The sequence below is a fragment of the Peromyscus californicus genome, unplaced genomic scaffold (assembly GCF_007827085.1).
Source record: "Peromyscus californicus insignis strain IS unplaced genomic scaffold, ASM782708v3 Scaffold_14__1_contigs__length_90479793_seg_2, whole genome shotgun sequence".
NCBI classification, from domain to species: domain Eukaryota; kingdom Metazoa; phylum Chordata; class Mammalia; order Rodentia; family Cricetidae; genus Peromyscus; species Peromyscus californicus.
In genome coordinates, this window is record NW_026294436.1 from 36129318 (window position 1) to 36151792 (window position 22475).

Here is a 22475-nt window from a genome sequence, read left to right on the forward strand (position 1 = left end):
CCCAAGAGCAAGTAGCTCTCTAAAAGGATGCTACAAACAGCATCAACCAATGAGATGTAACAACATGTAGACAATTCTCTTTTGTTTATATAATTTTCTGAAGAGAAGATGTCAAAGAACCTCTGAATTTGAAAACTACAAAATTCCAATAAGTAAGCAACTGTCAGTGCCTCAAACAAAGAATTTTCCAGAATTCCAATATTTCAACCCCCTAGGCAGCTTTACACTTGCTACTACATACTCTACTCACAAATGAGAGAGGCAGTAAAAACTTTGTCTAAGTGCCTCTGGGAGATTTTAATAAACAAAAGCAGATGATGTTGACATACTATCCTCCTACCAGAGGAGGATGCAGTGTGACCTCGATGTTCTTCAAGCGTTAGTCTGTTTGGACTAAGATGCATTTAGAATTTTGTAATTTATTTGTTGCTTTTAGCTTATTCCTGTATGTCAAAAGACACCATCTGTGTCAGAAGATGAAATAAAGACCTTGTGCTGGCAGCTTTTGTTCCAAGTAAAAAGGTTGAAGGAATGATAGTCACAAAAAAGAAAAGAAGAAAGAAAGAGGAGGGGAGGAAGGAAAGAAGGAAGGAAGGAAGGAAGGAAGGAAGGAAGGAAGGAAGAAAGAAAAGAAAGGAAGGAAGGAAGGAAGGAAGGAAGGAAGGAAAGAAAGGAAAGAAAGAAAGAAAGAAAGAAAGAAAGAAAGAAAGAAAGAAAGAAAGGAAGGAAGGAAGGAAGGAAGGAAGGAAGGAAGGAAAGAAGGAAGGAAGGAAGGAGGAAGGAAGGAAAGAAAGAAAGAAAGAAAGAAAGAAAGAAAGAAAGAAAGAAAGAAAGAAAGAAAGAAAGAAAGAAAGAAATTGGAAAGCACAAGCCCAATCAAGATTATAATTTGATCACATTTTGATAGTCTTCCTTTTGTTGATTTCTACTGAAAATTATTCATCAAATTATTGAGAAGCCGGAGAAGTACAGTCTGAGTCCTTCTCAAATGGAGTTGTGATGGGGATTATTTAGTTTTAATATTAAATACAATTAGAAGAACATATACTTGGTAAGATAATGAACTTTCAATGATCTGTTTTAGGATTTTACAGTCATCATTACTGAGGAAGATACTCCCGTTGCTGTCATCTCAACTCAATTCTGGACCCTGTGGATGTAAAGTTTAACACTAGAACTTTGCAAATAGTTGATGGTAGTTAACTTGCGGCTAGAAATGTTTGTCTCAAGGACCCTCATGTGTCCTCTTAAAAATGACGGAGGAACCCAGAGAATTTTTATTTATATGAATTATATTTATTTGTATTTAATATTTCAGAAATCAAATTGGGAAGTTTAAAAACATGCACATAACTTATTTTATTTAAAACTCATGATATATTCTTGCATAGTAAATATATTTTATAAAAATATTTTCCCAAGCCAGAAAAAATTAGTAAGAAAAGTGGCATTGTTTTACATTTTTGTGAATTTCCACAGTGTCTAATGTCCAGCTTAATAGAAGACAGCTGAGCGTTCATACTTGCTTCTGCCTTCTCTTTATTGAATACCATACATCATGTAGCCTCCAGAAACTCCACTACTCACTCGGAAGACAATGAAAGTAAAGAGCCAAATAACATTTCAGTGTTATTATGAAAATAATTTGGAGCATGTGGATCCCTTCAAAGAATAGTAAGGAACCCCCAGAGATTTCAAACTACATTTGAGAACCATCAATCTCAATAAATAAATCCAATTTTATATTTTACCACAAATATCCTTTTCATAAGATTTTAATGGTGTCCCTGATTTTCCCTTAAAACCACTTCATACTGTTCATTTCTAGCAACAAAAGGCCTAAAGTCTTGGAGGGCACTTTGCCTCATGTGATTTCTTTTCTCCAATGATCTGAATGAGATTTAAAAAAAAAAAAAAAACACTACTTTATTCAAGCAGAATTGCTTAAGAAATGCATTTAAGGAAAAGTTATTCTGAGGGTAAGGCAGGAACTCTTCTACTCCTATGGTTCCTATGAGGTCAGATTTCCTGACCTCTCTATCACCTTGTCCCCAGGACACAAGAGCCCACCTGCCTCTGACTCTTCATGTTGGAGCCAGTCTGCATGAGGAAAGCTTTGGCTTCTAGTTTTCTCCTGGTGATGCTGACCTCTTAGGCAATAAACTGCCTACCTGTGGCTGGGAGGGTGAGCTGGCCTCATACGGAGTTCAGGGAAGTGTGTTATTAATAAGCATCAGACTGTGTATACCATCTTATGGTATGATGTATCAGTATCTCATGCCCATGTGGATTGGAATCCACTGGGATGGATGAGCTGGCCTGATACGGGGTTGAGGGATGTGTGCTGTTAATAAGCTTTTGCTTGTGTCTGACAGTACGATGTATCAGTATCTCATGCCCACATGGGTTAGAATCCACTGGGATGTTATTAGTTGAACCCACTGATTTACATCTATGGTGGAGAGAGGAAACAAGTGAATCCCAGAGTGTTCCATGTGGTGGCTGCAGGGTTCCCTAGCTCCTCCTTGTTTATTGTGGGACAGAGATTGGCATGAAGAATAAGCTTTTCAGATAAGTATGCCTAGTTTGTGAACAAGACTTTCCAAGTGATTTGACACAAGGAGCCACTCATAGCTTTGTGAAGTTTTACTGTCTTCCTCGACTGCCGAGTCACACAAAAACTGACTTGCTGTGTCTGTTTCACCACAATCTGGGTTTGAAGTTGTATATTTATTTAACTGGGAATTCAAAGATTTAAGCATTTCTAATAAGTAAAATTAGTTTGTAGTCAGTGAAATAAGGAACTCATTAAGGAACCTCAACAAGGAACAAAAACCAGAAATTTTTTTCAACCAAGGAAAACATACGAACTGAAAATCTTTGAGCCTAGGAAAGTAAAGAAATGGCATTATTTCCTTACTTTTGATTTATACTATTTTTTTAAAAATTTACATAAAGCCTTTTTCTTTTCACCTCCTGTTTCCTAAGTTTGAACCCGAGGTGAATTCATAATTTTGTGATTATGACATCAACCTGTTGCTATGGGAACATCTATGATTTAACAAACAGAATCATAACAACAGTGCTTTGTGCTATTTAGCATTTTTCATCTGAAGATTAAAAAGTATTTTGCAAACAGCATCTCAATAATCCTAGCAACCTCTCTTTTAGAACGTCTAAAACGTTTATTTTGATCATGTAGGGCCGAGAGGGAAGTAGAAGCAGAAGGTTTCATGCAGATGCAGATATCATCATCTGTGCATAGACCAAGCTTCACTAAGGTCCAATAGAGCATTACTGTGCTCTCCTTATAGAATCAGGGGTCTATCTACACATTAAAATGTGGATATCAGTTCTACAGCTGACAGGCATATCTTGACCAGGACATACGCTTGTCTGTCAATTTCCCGTGATCCTCAGTGTGTATCTGCAGTTGAGCAGGTTACAGAAGGCATCCTTGAGGATTTGCATTTTAAAAGTGTGAGTGCTCATCTCCAAGAAAAGTGAACAAAAACCAGGAAAGCTATTTTAAACGTCAACTGAATATTCTTGGACAGTTTTCTACAGGAAACAGTCCTAAACTAACAAAGAGAATGTTCAGCTGGGTTAGCAAGGCAGACTTCTCCTGCTTTGATTTCACGGGCCTGTAATCCATACCAGATGTCAAATCCTGAAATTCAGAGTTCAGAATTCTGAACTATTGTCTCCAGTGAGATCATAAACACATTTTATAGGCCTGCTAAGTCACACACCAAAACAAATTCTTAACAAATCATTTTTTAAAAGAAAAAACAAACGAAGTGAGGCAAACATGAACATAAGAAATATACCTTTGAACCACTTTACTTGAGGTGGAGGAACCCCAGAGGTTTTACATTCCATAACGGTAGTATCCCCAAGGGCCACCAAGAGCTCACTCTGAACTACCACCAACTTAGGGGCTTCTGAAAAACACAAAGATACAAAACAGTCAACGTCTAGAAAATGCCATGTGGACTTTAAGTTTGCTGAATGAATCAACGGACCTCACACCAGCATTATATCCCCACTTACATTCATTTATAAGCAGAAAGACACCTTATACTGTGCATGTGTACACATGCATATGATGGAAACATGAATGTTGAAGCCAAAACAAGGATATTAGACAAAAACAATGACAAAAGCTTGGAAGATGACTAGAAAACAAAGGTGTAAAATGTAGGAAAGTAATTAAGGGCTTTTGCTGAAAAAGCGATCTATAAGGAGACTGGGCTCAGACAAACGAATGCACCCTGGACCCACAACTCTAAAAGAATGGAAGAGAAGGGTGATCCAAATCAAATGGAGTTGAAAGAGGGATAGGGTTAATATAGCCAGCTATATTAAGACGTGAAGCTAATACAATTACAGATTAATTAAAATCATATTTCCTATGTGATTTTAAGGGTGTGTATGTTGTAATCTTATTAATTGTCTTCCATTTTCTTCTGTTTTTCCCCTCCGCCATGCTGACGGTGCCCATTCCTGTGATACGTTTATTTCTTCATGTTTATGGTTCATGGAGTTTTCCTTAGTGTTTCTTGCTTTATCCGTTGGCACTAGCTCACTGACTTACTTTCTCTTGCCTAAATGGTTCGAGACCTTCCTAACTTCAACTGACGGTGCTTTAAACAAAACTAAGAGTTTCCTCCCTAAAGATCACGTCATTCCCCTGCTAAATCCCTCCAACAAGCCCTGCTGCTTTCGAGCAGTTTGGCTTTCAAAGCCCATAAACTGCTTCCTTTTCAGCTTCACCTGCAGTCGACTTGCTGGCTTATCACTGGGTACAGAGTTCTACTTGGGAGCCCCAAAGACAAAGCTCTCTGCTCTTTCATTCATTCCCCTGCCTTTTCCTTCCTCCCTCCTCCCCAAACTCTCCTTTGCCATAGTGGCTCTTCAAATTCCACTCATTCTTTCAGATTTAACTCAAATCCTATCTCCTTTGGGAACTCTTTGACATTCCCCAGTCAGAATTCATCTTACCTCTGCTGGACGCCAGCCCAGGCCCCACATCCCTGCGGTAATTGTCTGTGCTTTTTTTTTATAGTTTTATGGATAAACTCCCGTTACTGGAGCCTTTAAAGAGTAGAGGCTACTACTGTGGCATGGATTTTGGTTGGTTGTTTGTGTTTTAGCATTTGTCTCCAGCAGAGATTTTTGGCATGCCCTGGGTGTTATACAGCAAGGAAACTTGAATATTTGGCTTCTCTGTGAAAAACACAAAATTCACTTCTGCTGTGCAGAATTCTGTGTTCATCACTACTCAGATGAGCACATGCTCATCCTCGGGTACCTCTTCGCATGTTTTCCGTGAACATTTTTTAATCCTGGTACTTCTGAATCTGAACCTGCTTCCCCTTAAATAATTACTCTACATGTGATACTCACTTCGTCCAGGCCCCTGTGGCATGGCATTTACATTCCTCCATCACCTTGCATGCCAACTCATTCTCTATTTTTATTGTGGTTTTCCTACACTTCTCTCCTCAACACTGACAGTTTTAATGTCTTACCATGTTTGGAGCCAAGTTAAAGTGAGTGAAAAGGCAGACTATTCATTTATCCAAATAAAGTATTCACAATCTGCAGCCTGACACTGAACACACCATGATATTTTCAACCAATGTTAGGAAGTTCAAATAAAACACAGATATGCTCTAAAGTGATATCATTATATACACCTTAATAAATGCCTTAAGTTTGGAAGGGAAAATGGTAGATGAAATATGAAAATAATATGATACCGTCAGTTTTGATTATAAGTAGATAAATATAAAATGGAGGGTGAGATGAGAAAAGACACAGACATTTTTATTTTGAAAATGAAGCATTACCGAAAATAAACCATGGTAGGGTATAATTCTGTGGACAGTCTAGAGGTCTTTCACAACCTGGACACTTCCTTGATTTCTGTTGACAGATTTCCTCACTTATGTACAATATTTGCTTTAATCAATATGTGACATGAGTGATAAATTACAATATTGGATACAATTGATTTGTAGCATTAGTTCTCAGGAAGGATCTTTCCATCACTTGTGAGGAGATTCAGCCTGTTTTCATTGCCTTTTAAACTGATTATACTTGCCGATGTATCTGAGAGTGGAAGTCTGCTTATCAGTTCCAGCTGCATTGCTTGCCAGGCAACCGTAGGTCCCTGCATCTTTGGGAACTGCATTCTTGATGAATAAAGTGCCTTCTGGGGTCATCCTGTACCTTTGGATTAAAAAAAATAAAATTAAATTAAAAATACTACAATAGCACTGTCTTATAGCATGAGGACACTATAGTACCCTCTTCAAATATTTTAGAGTTATAATTTCATTCACTTCAGACATCATCAAGAGCATCATGTTACAAAGAAAGATGTAATAATAAAATAATAATAATAATGATAATAATGGATACTGTCCTATTTTTGAGCCTAGTTTCTCTGATAAAATATGCTGACAAAATAGCAGCATGAAGAGAAGAGACTTATTTGGCTTACAATTCCAGGTTATGCTCCATCATCATGGGGAAGCCAAGGTAGGAACTTGAAGTAGCTTTTTCCATCCCATTCACAGTCAAGAGCAGAGAGAGAATGAATGCATGCATGCCCCTTGCTTAGCTTATTTCTTCACTCTTGAAGAGTTCAGGACCCAGCCCATGAAATGTGCTGCCTACATTCAGAGTGGGTCTTCCCACTTCAATTAAGTCAGTTATGAAAAAACTCCTCAGAGTCGTGTGCATAGCCCGACCTGATCTAGACAATCCCTCACTGACCCTCTCCTCAGGTGATTCTAGACTGTGTCAAGTTGACAAAACCAACACAGATATCATGTGTCCAGAACTGGCTGTGTGCCAGAGACTGTTATGGAAGACTTCTGTTTATTAAAATTTCTGTTCTTCCCAATGACCAAATGACCCAAATAATGTAAGCATCCTTGTTTTACAGATGTAGGAGGTTGCACAACTTGCTCAAAATCAATGAAAGTACTGGAATTTGTACTCAGGTAGTCTTGGCTCCTGTGGTGAACTGCCCAGCAAAGGGTCCTTCAACATGAAAACCTGAGAGATGCAATACCCATATATTGCCCACGGAATTTGTGATGGTTCTGGGAATAGAATCTGGCTCAGTTTGTTGGAGCAAATCTAAGCCTCCCTCTCATGCCAAACCAGGAGTAATGGAAGCCTGATGGCCAGAAGTCCTTATGTTTCTGACCCACATAACTACGGCTTTCCGAGCCTAAAGGACTCTTTAGGAAGCATACAGTAGCAAAGAAGTGTCCTTAGCGTACTATAGCAACGGTGGCAGCAGCCCTCAGGAACATCTGCAGCCTGCAAGTTGTGTCCTCCACTCCTCCCCACCTTCCTCTTTCCCTCTAAACTCATGGCAATGCCTTACATGGGTTGGTTATAACTATATCATTTTTCCCAAGATAAAGTGTATTATCCCATTTCAGCGCAAGCTCAAACATAACAAATCATGGTGTTATGTGTACAACTCAAAAGATTGGAGAAAACTTCATCTTAACTACTGAAATTAAGGATTAATAACTTCCAACTTTTTAAGGTCACGATTAGCATGATTTTTTGACATTTCCTAGACTGTTTAGAAAGTATAAAGCCATAGATTTTCATCAAGTTTTAATACTAGGGATCAGGTCTGATTCACTTAGTCTCAAAATTTCATCAGCTTTTCTCATTCAATAAAAACCAAGAAGATGATACAAACCCAGTACCTGTGTGAACCCATGATAAACATCTCATTAACAGTCCAGACAATCTTTGGTTTGGGATAACCTGTTGCAGAACACATGATGGAGACCTCGGACCCTCCGGAGAAAGACTGGTTCTTGGGCATCACAGTGACTTTGGGTTTTTCTGTAAATGAAATGGAAGTTTGATAGTGAAATGTCCATTTATATTGACATGAGCTGTGTGGGCTTTATCAGGAGTTGCTTAAGCTTCCACCATCTACACTTTATTATTTGGAGGAGAACCCCATCACACCCCAATCATAGGTCTGGAGTCTCAGCAAAAGAATGAGACTAAAGGAAATGAAGACCAAAGAAGCAAACTTCCCTTGGAAAGAAAATGAACTTGATCCCAATGCCACGTTTCTGTCTCCACTGGTTACCATGAGCCACCTCTAGGCTCTAGGTTTTGTCTGCCGTTCTGAAACTTCCCATTAAACTTTTTTTTGCGGGGGGGAGGGGGGGGGGCGGGGGGGGGGGGGGGGGGGGCGGGGGGGGGGGGGGAAGGCCTCCAGTGGAGGCTTGAGCTCTTTTTAAACAGAGAAGGCAGATTTGGAGATTCAAATAACCTGTCAGCTTTGTTTGAATCAAACTTTCTCTTTTGATGGAAAGTCTGAGACCATGTCCTTCATACTATACGTCTTCCATTATCTTCCATTTAATATCTTAGAATCTGCAGTGGGTTGGGTTGAAAAGATACTTAACACAGTTGATGGACAAACAGCCATCCTTCAACCATAATAACTGCCAGCCCCTCTTAAGACCTGGCTGTAATGGTCACGTGACTCACGCGTGCTCACCCTCAGGACCCCAATAGAACAAGAAATGGCAATGACTTGAATTATCTAATGTTTTCCACTTGTATGGACAGAAAAACACTTTCGAAAATTAAACTTGAAGCCTGCAATTTATTGTCAGCATATAACTGGGATGTTGACACAGCTCCTTTGCTCTCCCCTGCTTTCTGGGTCCGTAGGTTAGGCTGCAAGCATTCATCTCCAAAGACAGGGCTATCAAAGAAACCGTAAACAATTCTCTTAGGAAAATCCTCCAGCTGACTGAATAGAAGGAAACGAACTCCCTTTCACGTTGTTTGAAGAGCCCATCAGTTCCGAGAGAAGCAAGCTAACTCAGCTGGATTTTGCTTCTGCATCGCTCACATTTCCGTACACAAACCAGGAACTGTGCTAACTTGGATACATGTAGCTTTCTATCTCCGCACTCTGTTTCGTTGAGCTTTTATTCTAGATGACACTGAGAAATCCAATTAACAACCTAGACCTGGATATGCTTATGATGTATCACTCTACTGCAGGCTAGTGTGCAAAAATGTGGCTTACTTTCACTAGGAGAAATCAGTCCCTGGAAGCCCTATTCACTCGAGGGAGGTAGCTGTGAAGCTGTCGCACAAATGAAGAACTAATTAGTGCTTAATTGCTAGCAGCTTAAAATCACCCTTCTCCCTTTTTTTTCCTGTTTACATTGCAGTTCTCAAATTATGATCTAGTCTTTGAAGTCAATGTTTAAGGGCTTTTTCCGGCCTGTGGACCTGGTTGATAGCCTCATTATTCCACAGATTCTTCTCAGCGAACACAGTGCTGAAGAAATGCATGGGGTCAAGGGCAGACTGGCCACAGCCAGTCAGTGCACACTGTGATTCCATCTGGACTCCATCAGCTCTGAAAGGCTGAGGGACTGCACATGGAACAGGGGTGTCCCTGACAGTCTTCAGGAGATGAAGAGAAAGGGGAGCAATCCTTTTCCTTTTCCCAGTTCACTGGAACTCCCAAATTTATTTGGTCCTACCTTTCTAAAGTAAAATGTTTCTCGTGGCTAACTCCTGTTAACATGGGACTGCTTCGTCAGGCGGCTCTCAAGATTTTTGTCTAAACTTGGTGCCTGGCAATGAAGTCTGCCAGAATTGGCCTGGCATGTATCCCAGCAAGAATCCCACTGGTAGGCTCTGTGGTTCAGATATCAAAGTAAAAATAAATGTCAGTTACTCAAACCAGGATGCAGGGAGCGAAGAGGTTATTGAGCAAATAAAGCCTGGATGTAGGGTGCTGCCTGGGGTCATGAAATAAATCTCTGTGTAACATACAGATGGGATGACCTCATCCCACCAGAGGTGAGAAATTTACCATTGCCCCGTGAAGACTATTCCTGCTGGTGATAAGAAAATCCGAAAGGGCATGAACAAACACAGGGAGGCAAACCTGGCTGCCCACCAACAGAGATGGTGAAAATGAGTCAGTCTTTAATTAGGTTAATAAGGACATAATACCTCTCGCTGGAACGGCTTTAATTGTTAATTTTTTAACCCATAGGGAAATAATTCCCATTTTTAGTAAAGGAGCGGAAATAGGACAAGAGTATGACATAGAGGAACCATAATTTAACTCTTTGGTGCAATGACCTCTTTAACCCACAAACAAATCCACACCCCTTTATTTATAAAGCTGGCCCCATTTTAATGGGGAAAACATATTAAGTTGGATTCAGAAGCTAAAGTCCAGTCTTAGATGGGGGTAAGCGGTTGGTTTTTATCTTCGGGTTTCATTCTCATTTCACAACTTTGCCACCACGTCACCCATCAGTACCACAGCTTCCATGGCAGCACACTGATGCTTTATTTCTAAGTTATAACGAAACAAAATATACATCTTCAAAGTAATTTCTCATCCATGATTCAAAATAAATATATATATATACAGACACATTTGATACATACAAATAGTTTTAAGTCTTGAGTGTCTTTATGAACTATTGGAATGAATTATAAATGGCCATGAAAATAAGCAGCATTCCACCTACTAGGATCAGCAACCAAAAACAATTCTCATCACCTCTTGGAAACTGCCAGGGTCATCCTTGCAGTAGGAGGTGTGTATTCTAACTGCAGCAAATGGTTTGTGGTTCTTGAGCCAGTGACTGGGAAAGTTTCAGAGACCACATCTCAGGACTTTATCTTCAAGGAGATTTAATCATTAATGGCAAATTAATCAGCTAACGTTAGTGCATTAACCTAAGTAACTACTCTCAATATTTAACTACCACAGGCATATTTAGAGCATTTCTGCAAATTTCTGTATGTTTTTTATTTATTTTCACTCAACATTCATTTATTGAGAACCTACTATGTTCCAAACACTTTATACTGTCAAATATTTCACACACAGAAATGCATTGTTTTGTAAAATTAAAGGCTGCATTTCTTTTTACTGTCCATTTACAACTTGCTGTCAATTTAGTCAATTTACTGAAGTAGAAAGGTAGGCTTAGTTTTGTGTGCATTATTTGCACAATACTGAATGCTAGACTCACTTTACAGATGAAAAATTAAAGCTCAGAAGAGTTTACTTTTCCCAAAGGTAGAGCTAGAAATAAACTCTGGTCTTGCTGATTCCATGTTGTCTATACTTTACTAGAAATGATATTACCTACTGCAGAGGGTTATGCTGGGTCAGCTATGTTTGTAAACATAAAACAGAGCAGTTCCTGGCACCTAGATGCCAGATTACTGTCGATTTAATTGTTAATCTTCCATTATTTGGCAAAGCATGACAAAATAAGTAATACGAAATTTTAAATATACCTGTGCATGTATGCTATAAAATAATAACCACTATCCTCAAATTATATTTACCTTACTGAACTATTTGTAAGTAATGCTTATTCTCATGAAACTTAGGATTGTCTCTTGATACTTAAAATTTATTCTAGGTTTAAGTAAAAATTTAAAATTGTTTCTCTACTTTACAGACAGGGAAAAAAAAACATGCTAATACCTATGTAAGCTAGCACGTGTTAAGTAATGATGATGCAGTGAACATATGTTTATGCTCATGCAAATTTCACACTCAGTGAAGTAATTCTGGTCATCAGAGATTTACTTAGTCAATCATATTGGAAAATATTGTCCTTTTTATTGTACTATTGTCTCTGGTGACATGGACTAATTAATGATAGATATCCACCCTCTCATAACATTATAGAAAACATACTAATCCACCTAATGGTCCAATAGAAATTGCATGGAGGAGAGCTGACGGCTGTGTTTGACCCTCTGGTTTCCACGTGGTTATATGTGGCACTGCAGCTGTAGATACCCACTGAATCTGTGCAGAGGAGGGCAGGCCTCCTGTGTTGTTCTCGGCAGGAAGCATCCTCCTTATGGGGAGGGGGGCAGCTAAGAGACTCCCAAAGCGGGAGACTGTTTCAAACAATACTATAAAATTAACATCATACATAGAAATACATCTCATCACTTTTCTAACTTATAAACCGGACCAGCACAAGCACTTGTAAGTTTAGCAGCTACTGAATCATTTTAAAAGTTTTTTAGAAATCACTTTAGCCTGTTGTAAAACTTACGAAACTTGCATGCCATATTTCCTGAGTTGGGGTGAACTAATTAAAACAATACTTAAGAATAACAGCTTCGTCATTGTTTTCGTGAAAGAATTACCAGATTATATTATAAGTTTGGGTTGAAAATGTAAGCAGTAATATGCTGGCCTGTGCTACAATTGGAAAAGAAAACACTTACATAATGAAATCTAAAACTGGGGATGTGACTCAAAGAAACCACGGGAAGCTAAGGAAACACGAAAGGTCAGGTGAGGGACCCAAGACAACATGGTGAAGACCGACATTCAACCAAACCATCCCCCTGATTTGTAGTTTTGAAATTAACAGCTGATTTATTGTGTTCCTAAATTTACTTTTCATTGTGGATAATACATGTTGTGAGCATGTTAAATGATCTATGAGATTCTCATGAACAACACTACATGAAAAACTGGAAAAAAATGAGCACTGAATTTCTGAAACGGATTTCTACTGTATTGTACAACTGTAAAATGAATTCTACAGAGTCTGATCTTTCTTCTAAACAACTGTACTTGTCATAGAGAAAACAAATTTCAAAAAATCACATAATGACAACTACTGATTGAGTTTTCCGAAAATTGTAATTCGTGGCTGTAGCCCATCCAGGCAAACATTTATCAACCTGCGGATTTAGGTCAGTTTCTTCAAAACAAGTTGACATTGTTCTCAAAAGAATGACTTCCATTTCTGACTAGGGGAGTAATCCCCACTGGCACGGGTGCTGACTTGAATGCATGAAGCTTGCAGAAGGAAAGTGACATAATCTCACTAAGCTTGGTTTCTGAGAGACAAGTGCTTACCTCCTGCACTTACCCTTACTTTGCAACTAGGAGAAATGGCAGTGGAATATATTTCAATATTTGAATGTTTTCCATTGCCTACTAGAGAGTCCAAGGAGTGGCCAGGGAGCCCTTCCAAAGAACCAGGGATGACTACCAAAACCAATCAGTCAACCAACCCAACAAGCAATGAGAACAAAAACAGAAATCAGTTGCCTAGAGAGAAGCCTGTCTCCCGAAACCCCAAAGAGAGGGGGTCAAATTAAGCACTCCTCACCTTGCACAACAGCACACACCTGTAGTCCTAGTATCAGGAGGCAGAAGCAGGAGAATTGCAGTCTTGAGGCCAGATTGGGTTATACAGCAAGACTCTGTCTCAAAAACAAAATTATCAAAAAATGTCTCATCCAGCATTCAGTACTTTGCACACAGTACACACAAAACCAAGCCTACCTTTCTACTTCAATAAATTGACTAGAAAGAAATGCAGCCCTTAATTTTACAAAAAGAAAACTTTCCAAATGGTACCTCGCCAATGGAAATACGAAGATGAGGTTAAAATGTCTTCCAAACGGAAATTATTTCCTCAATGATAACAATCCAAGTGAATTTGAGTCATGGTTTCTTAATGTGACAGCTGAAGTAAGTTGCCTGAAACTTCTTTGCTGCATCTGCCTTTCTTCTCTCCACAAACAGCAGCTTCCACACTGTCCAATATGGTAGCCACGAATCCCCACCCCCACCCAACACCCTTTCAAACTCATGACCTCTTTCTTTAATTATTATCATTACAAATACATACATATAAATGTATAAATACAACTTACTGAGTCCATTGGTTGTTGCTTGCATGTTCATGTTTTTAGGGCTGACCACTTGGTATTTGATAATCAACCAGAGGGTTCGTTCTTGGGAAAGACGAATTTTCTCAGCTACAGGCTACAGAGGAAGTATTAACCTCAGAGGGAAGACGGCCAATTCATTGACTTACCAGTAGGTGGCGCACTGGCAACAACCACACAAGCAAGAAGCTAAACAAAAATCAAAATCCATCTTGACAGACACATGCTGAATTTGCCAAAAAGTAAAAATAAAAAAAAATTTAAAAATCCAAACCCAAATGCCAATGTTATTATAAAATTCAGCTATTAAGAGAATGGTGATAGTTTCAGACACATTAAGACTGGATTCCACATTAATCATAGGATCTTTTTTTTTTTTTTTTTTTTTTTTTTTTTTTTTTTTGGTTTTTCGAGACAGGGTTTCTCTGTGTAGCTTTGCGCCTGTCCTGGAACTCACTTGGTAGCCCAGGCTGGCCTCGAACTCACAGAGATCCGCCTGGCTCTGCCTCCCGAGTGCTGGGATTAAAGGCGTGCGCCACCACCGCCCGGCTTAATCATAGGATCTTAATGTTTAAAAAAAAACTATAAATTATAAGAAATCTACATTTTATATTATCCAATGCTATAATAATTTCATTTCTTTTGATATTCATTTTAACTAATTCCTAGCAATCATTTACATGCTAATATCTCTACTTAATGCTATTTTTTCTTAACAAAACAAACCACTCATTTATATAGGTATTGTTTGGGACTGATTTTTCAAAACATGTCAAGATAAAAGAACATGATCGAGAAGGGGGATTCAGTTTTAAGAAAATTTTCTCTCACGTGTAAATTCTTCAAATAAATGATGGCTCACAATAAATATTACAGGTCTTTGTTTTGTTTTGGTTTGGTTTTTTGGTTTTAGTTTCTCAAGACAGAATTTCTCTGTCCTAGAACTCGCTCTGACAAGTCTTTCTTTTTTTAGGGGTGGTTTTACAACAATTTCTCTAAATCACAGACCTTCCAAATAAGACAAATAAGGTCAAAGTTGAGATTCATATTTTCATTTGGCCTTTAAGAACAGCAAATAAAAATGTGCATTATTGCTTTGTGGCATGCTAGGCTCCTGGGGCTTTACCAAGGTGTCTGGTGTCTCTAAACCCACTCTTGGTTACGTCTTTAACTATCAAATGTCAGCTAGCGCATAAAAAGGGATCAAGTCATACAAACACACAAGAATTGGGGAACCAAACACAGCTCCATAGGATTTTTTGAAGGAACCTTTAGAATCTAACAGCCAACTTGGTCAGTGGGCAAATTCATTTGTTACTTCACTTATCTGAATGCAGCCAGCACACAGTTGAAGAGTATCTGTATTGAAAGTCTAGTGTGAGATTACAACCTCCCACGCTGTCACTTCATCACCACACACACACACACACACACACACACACACACACACACACACACACACACACTTACACACTTCCATCTTTATCATAACCACAGCTTTCAGCTTTCAGCTTTTCATTATATCCCAATATAGTAGATGATGCCTGGAACCTTTTCCTTCCTTCTCCAGCTTTATCCTGACAGCATCCCTCAACTATTTTTCCCTCTAGGTGTCTTGCCATGGTATGGAGGCAATGCCATAAACTCTCAAACCTAAGTGATGCCTCCCATTCTATAAGAAAAAGGCTCCTGCTGGGTGTAGAGGACAGAGGCAGGTGGACCTCTGTGAGTTCAAGCCAACGAGGCCTATGTAGCAAGGCCCTGTCTCCAAAATGAGTAAATAAAAATATTAAATAAGTAAATAAATAAAGAGGAGAGGCTACAGAAGCTGGAGGTGGGAGGCAGAACCGCACCTCCAAGAGGATGGCTTTCTGCATCGCACTGGGTGCTCCCTCCGCAGGCCCACATTTCTGTGGTCCCTCCTTGACTAGGCACTTTTCTCCACTTGGAAAAGCTTTCCAACCACCAGGTAAAAGATGACTTACTCTTCAGGGAATTCCATAGGCATCCTCTCCTTCATCCCCCTGGAGGAAGTCCTTCTTAATCTAGCCAGCATTCCAGGTAGAGTTAAAGGCTTTAGAAAACCTTGGTGGCATTCACAGTGTTGTAAATACTCATTTTAATTCCTTTATTACCTTATGGCCATTGTTTTTGCAGATGTTTGCACACACACAGACACGCGCGCGCGCGCGCGTGTGTGTGTTTGTGTGTGTGTGTGTGTGTGTGTGTGTGTGTGTGTGTGTGTGTGTGTGTGTGTGTGTTTTCATTGTTTTAGGTTCTGGGGATAAAGCAAGAAAGATATCTTTGTGCATACTGTCAAGTGATCTACAACTTGGTATACAACCAGGTGGCATTACTGGCTTTTGGAGGAATAGAATATCATACACATACATGTACAGCAAGAGGTACATTGCCAAGGAGTTAACTCTGGAATAACTAAACATATAAACAGATAACCAAATAAAATACTGTCGCAAAGTCATTCTAACAAGGCATTTCATGTATTTCCGCATTGCTTCATGTGAATAAAAGTATACCTACTGCAAAATGAGTTTGAGATAGTGCCTTGCATCTCAGCATGAACGAAGAGCCCTTCATGAGTATCTGGTAGCTTTGCTATCACTAGGCAGATGCTCTTAACACATCATTACTTCCTTTGGATGCAGCAAAGAAATTTTTACTATGTGGTATTAACTCTGATACAGTCCTTATTTATAATAGTCAAATATCACACCTCCTCCCCCACAAAAAGAGCAAGTTGTTTATGTTATTTCCTGCCACAAATACCTAATCTTGTTTTCAATCAGACAGTTAAGACATCAGTCAATACTGGGGAAGACTAGGATTAAATAATTTTTAGTACACATGACATTTATACCTTTTATACTCACAAACGTTCCCTTGACTGAACATTCTGCTTCTCATGCAGTGTTCCCACGCATGTGCAGGGAGCGCATTACTACCCTAGAAACCCCCGACTACCTCTTCCTCCACACTTTGCTCTAAGCATTTCTCCCACTAGGCTGTTCCTCAGTTGTATTTGTAAGAGGAAAAAACACCTCCCTTTCCTACTCACACTCAATTCATCATAACCCTCTGACATCATAGATGAGACGCCCCCCCCCCCCCACCCCCCCCCCCCCCCCCCCCCCCCCCCCCCCCCCCCCGCCTGCCACATACACACATATACATGGAGGAAATTCAACTCAATTTAGTTAAAGGCCCAGCCCTTAACACTTCCCATTTTAGATAACAAATTTGTCATCATATATACTTCAGAGAAACCAGATGAAAATCCAAGGTTAACACTAGCCCCTTCTTTTTCCTCATTTTTATTTTGCAATACAATTCAGTTCTACATATCAGCCACGGATTCCCTTGTTCTCCCCCCTCCTGTCCCCCTCACCTTCCCCCCAGCCCCCCCCCCCATTCTCATCTCCTCCAGGGCAAAGCCTTCCCCACAGACTGAGTTCAACCTGGTAGACTCAGTCCAGGTAGGTCCAGTCCCCTCCTCCCAGGCCGAGCCAAGCAATCCTGCATAGGCCCCAGGTTTCAAACAGCCAACTCATGCAATGAGCACAGGACCTGGTCCCACTGCCTGGATGCCTCCCATACAGATCAAGCCAATCAACTGTCTCACCCATTCAGAGGGCCTGATCCAGTGGTAGCCCCTTCTTAAATTGGGCTAATTGACTAGAGAAGCTCACAGAACTCAGAGAAACAACTTACATGCTGACAGGTGGGTGCACAGGAATCTAGAGGCCATGCTCAGGATCCCCTCAAACCTTTTACTATGTACCTCTTAATCTAATTGCTCAAACATCCTTTATTAATAAAATAGTGAATACAGAATGTTTCTTCTTTATCAGTATTTATCAGAATTACTTAAAAAGCAGTTGTAAGCCGGGCGGTGGTGGCGCACGCCTTTAATCCCAGCACTCGGGAGGCAGAGCCAGGCGGATCTCTGTGAGTTCGAGGCCAGCCTGGACTACCAAGTGAGTTCCAGGAAAGGCGCAAAGCTACAGAGAGAAACCCTGTCTTGAAAAACCGAAAAAAAAAAAAAAAGCAGTTGTAAAATTACTAAAGAGTATTTATTAATATTACTTAATCATTAATTGTGAAAATGTCCTACTGATGTCGTGGGCCACGTTAGCAAACTACTGAGTTCCCAGGAAGTGCTCAACCTTCTGACACATATTTGACTGGTCAGGAGGCTTTGATGGTTGATTCACATCTGAAATGGGTGCATTCTCTAGGAATGAGCCCTTGACCTGTGCATCCAATGCTATTCTGAAGCAGCATCAAAACTGAACATATTGATGTCCAAAGACATGGAGATTTGATTGGCAGGAATCGAAAACCCCTACAAATTCAGTGTCTGAAGTGTTGTGAATGGAAAGAGACCATGATAAACACAGTCTGGGAGGATCAGGTGGCACAGTTTTCCGAGCACTTTTCCAGTGTTAATTAGCAGTTCTATAATTTAATGAGTTGACCTGTTTGCTGACTCTTCATCTGCTCCATCTCTGCATAGCAGTCAGGCACTGTATTGAGAAAGAAATACCTTTCTCCTAGCTAGTACATTCACCCCAGCATTTACCCTCTCTAACATCTGGATATCCTTCCTGCTAGCTCTCTCACTGGGTTTGTGTTAATTTCATATGGTCCCTCTTTTCTGAAAATTCAAATGTTCATTGTTTACAGCTTCTTTAGAACAATTTTTTATACACTTGAATATCTACTAAACCATCCAAATCCTTTTTGCTTTACAATCTAAATAAATCTACTTCTTAAGCTTCTCCTTGTAAGTTCTATTTAAAGACACTTTAGTATTTCTGTCTTTCAAGTTTTAGAGAGAGATAATTCCTTCCATCTAGAACAGAGTTCCCTAACATCTTTTCAGAGCATAGACGCCTTAGATAAAAGGCACGAGGACATGAAGCATATGCTAGCTATTGCCATTTGAATGCATGGAGTTGGAATGTGTTGAAACAGAAACTTGATCTATGGAGACAGTAGGCTACATTTAGCAGATAAAATGAATGTTAAACTTTTATTACAAGAAAGCCAATTTAGTATCTACTGAAATGTTGCACTTGCTTCTTTTATTAGACTCCACTTTTAGGTCAGAAAGGATTTAAGGCAGCTTAGTCTGTAATTCACTGCTGCAAAATTCTATATCCTTAAGTTTTCAAATATGAATTTTTGTTCATTGAATTGCTTCATGGCACTCTTATGAACAATTCTCTATTATAGCTATTTTAAAATATGTAGAATACTTCCTGACATTTTGTAGATACAAGATAAACTCTCAGATACGATTTCTAGATAAAACTAATCTTACCTGAATACTAAGTGGGGCCATAATCTCCACTCAAGAAACTTCATGTAAATGCCTTTTTGAAATAAATCCCATAGTGTTTTAAAAAAGGTTTCACAGAAGAAAAGTCAGCAGACTTATGAACATAGTTCTAGATGGTTACTGTGGTGACTTGAATGACAATGACCCCATAGGAGCTTATGTTTGAATACTTGGTCCCCAGTTGGTGGAAGGGATTGGAAAGGATTAGTAGGTGTGGCTTTACTGGAGGAGGTGTGTCATGGGGCCATCTTTCAGGTTTCAAAAGCCTATCTCTACCCTTGTGTTCTCTCTCTCTCTCTCTCTCTCTCTCTCTCTCCCTCCCTCCCTCCCTTGCTCCCTCCCTCCCTCCCTCCCTCCTGCTTATGACTGAAATGTGAGCTCCCAATGTGCAGCATGCACAAGACCTGCACAGATTTAAACCAAACAAAATCCCAGCACTGAGACAATAATAATGTGGACACAAAGTTCCACACCTAACCGAGAAATTATCTGCAACTGATACCTCTGCATAAGGGAAAACTAGTTTTCTCCAATTGAGTGACACTGGGTATATCAACAACACTCTAGGGCGGATCTCATGCCTTAAAAATAGCTGACCAAAGACTTTGATGACTCCCCAAGGGAGGCCTTACCAAAGTTAGTAGATTCCAGAGCAGAAGAGAAAACTCAGGCATAATATTTTGTTTTAAGTATGACAACTTCGAAATGACAAGAGAAATAAAAATCAAAGCGTATGAAAACCTGAAAGTAGTTCATCAGAAGCAGCACTGTAGATACTCTGTAGCTGACCTTATTTTACACTTACATCAAGTGATAGATCCAACATTAATATAATCATGTAAGTTTTAAATTTCTTTGTTGGCTTTCAAAAATCAATAATTTTACAGCATGAATGGCCAGTGCCTCAAATATCTACACTTAGAAAGAACTTCTACAGCTTAGGATGCACTGACAAAATGTGTGTCATATCTTTAATTCTAAGCCAACTGTTATTGCCTAAAGTTTAGGAAGACTTCCTCTCCATATGACAAACTGCTTAAAACTAAACTTTTTATTAAGAAAAATACACTGGATCCTCATTTTATATTTTATACTCTCATTGACGCAAATGAAGACATAGCAAACAACAGCCTCCATAGCCTCTGCATCAGTTCCTGCCTCCAGGTTCCTTCCATACTTGAGTTCCTGTCCTGACTTCCTTCAATGATGAGCAGTGATGTGGAAGTGTAAGTCAAATAAACCCTTTCCTCCCCACGCTGCTTTTGGTCATGGTGTTTAATCACATCAATAGTAACTCCAACTAAGACACATCCCAAGGCTTCTCAGATGGATTGATAAGGAGCCTGCTAAGTGTTGCTGAGAGAAAGTTGGTAGTCTGTTATATCTCAACATCCTTAATTTTGATTTATGTTTCTTTTAAAAAAATATTTTAGGCACTCAACTCTCATTTTTGATAAATTATTTTAAGAAGGCAATAGGGTTGGTATTTACCCTCAACTCTTGAACATTTCAGAGTGCTCCTTTAGAAGACAGACAAATTAACCAGATCATACATTCTTGGATCCAGTCTCTCATTCCCAAAGTATATGTATCCTTCCCATTATTGGGCCAGTTGCAATTCTTAGCTTCAGACAGCAGCAAACATCACAACCTAACTTTAAAGAAACTCATTACAAGTACATGTTTTGTTTTGTTTTGTTTTTAAAGATCAAAAGGAGATTTGATAACATGTTGAAAACAAGAAAGACAAAGAAACTCAGCCAGCCAACACTCAGATTGATGGTGAAGGGTCACTGGGACACTGGTTTCTGACATCACTAAATTCTGCATCCGATGATACTGCCAAGGGTAAAAGCAAGAGTCAATGTCCCCACTGGGACATATGAATCTGACTATGTGGCCTGCTAGGGGACCTGGAATGCAGTCTCTAATCTCTCTTGTTTTCTACTTCCCATCAAGATAAAAAGCAATTCCTCCTAAACTTAGGGAAAGTATTCTGACCCTAAGAGACACTCATGAAAGACTATCGCACCCATTTTGATTATCTTCTAGCTTATAGTATAAGCTGGTGTCAGTATGGTGATAAGTCTGTGTCAGTATGCTTTTGAGCCTTCTGGTTACAATGTATTGACATTGTTTGCCTGTTTGTAGAGGTTTTGATTCATACCAGCAACAGATTTCAGACAGGATGTATCAAAATGAAGCTCTCACTTCATTGCTTTGCTTGAATTGGTCATCCTGGACAATTTTTTCCCCCAGGACAGTTTTTAACTCTATTAATTATTTCTTGGGTTTCATTAGACTGTGTTTCTTCAATAGATATAAATCTTAGATTGGGTTTCCATTTTAAAGAAAGTCTTGTTATTCAAGTATCAAGTATTTATCTCAGCACTCTGAAAATTTTTTCACCTATATCCCTAATTTTATTTTTATGTAGTATTAGTGCCTCTAAGTCAGATTTTTCATTATATTATTGTATCTTTTCATTTTCTTTTGTTGTTTGTTTATCTTTTGAGACAGAGTCTCTCTGTACAGCCCTAGCTGTCCTAGAATTCACTATATAAACCAGGATGGCCTCAAACTCACAGAGATCCACCTACTTCTGCCTTCTAAGTGCTGGGATTAAAGGCATGTGCCCTGATGGCTGGCCAGGTCATCTTCTCTTTTAATTGAAACACAATATTTATTCATCTGTGTGAGGTCCATTATGGTGATTTAATGCATATATAATATATAATAACCAAATCAGCATAAGAAGCATTTCAATCTCTTCAAACATGAATCATTTTATATAATTGGATTTTCATACTCTTATAATCGCTTTGAAATGTATCATAAATTACCTTAATGGAAAGAGATCTTATTATACTTAAGAAAAGCCAGAAGTAATTCAACCAGGCTTACTGTGTTTTGGTAGTCCTTGTTAAATTTCATTTCATCCCCCATGCTCACACACATACTCCTCTTCCCAGTTACTAATGAACACGGTTAAATTCAGTTAATCTATGAGACTGTCTTGGTTCCACAATGAGTGGGAGTATTCTTTGTCTGTCTCACTTCACTTAATATAGTGACTTCCAGTTCCATCCGGTTGCTACAAATAATGGGTAACCGTGGAGTCACAATTGCTGGCTGAAATAGCATTAGATTAAGGCGCAGCCACTGTGTTGAAATTAAAACAACATTCTTGTGATTTTTTATCTATTTGATGATAGCTCTTCTGACTTCAATGAGATGATATATCACTGCAGTTTTGCATCTTCTGATGATTAAAGAAATTGAGCATTTCTTTAAACCCTTGGAGATCATTTGAATTCATTCTTCTAAGAAATACCTATTT

At 39.2% G+C, this 22475-nt stretch overlaps 1 protein-coding gene across 2 annotated transcripts in view; it reads right to left on the minus strand.

The window, feature by feature from the left end:
* The window catches only part of Hmcn1 (hemicentin 1), a 442580-nt gene that overhangs the window by 220225 nt on the left and 199880 nt on the right, over window positions 1–22475 (minus strand). For both annotated transcript variants that reach the window (XM_052737150.1, XM_052737149.1), the window contains exons 12-14: window positions 7746–7887; window positions 6110–6237; window positions 3831–3944 (exon numbers count right to left, since the gene is read on the minus strand). In XM_052737150.1, the coding sequence (XP_052593110.1) occupies window positions 3831–3944; window positions 6110–6237; window positions 7746–7887 (384 nt within the window). The remainder of the gene's footprint in view (window positions 1–3830; window positions 3945–6109; window positions 6238–7745; window positions 7888–22475) is intronic.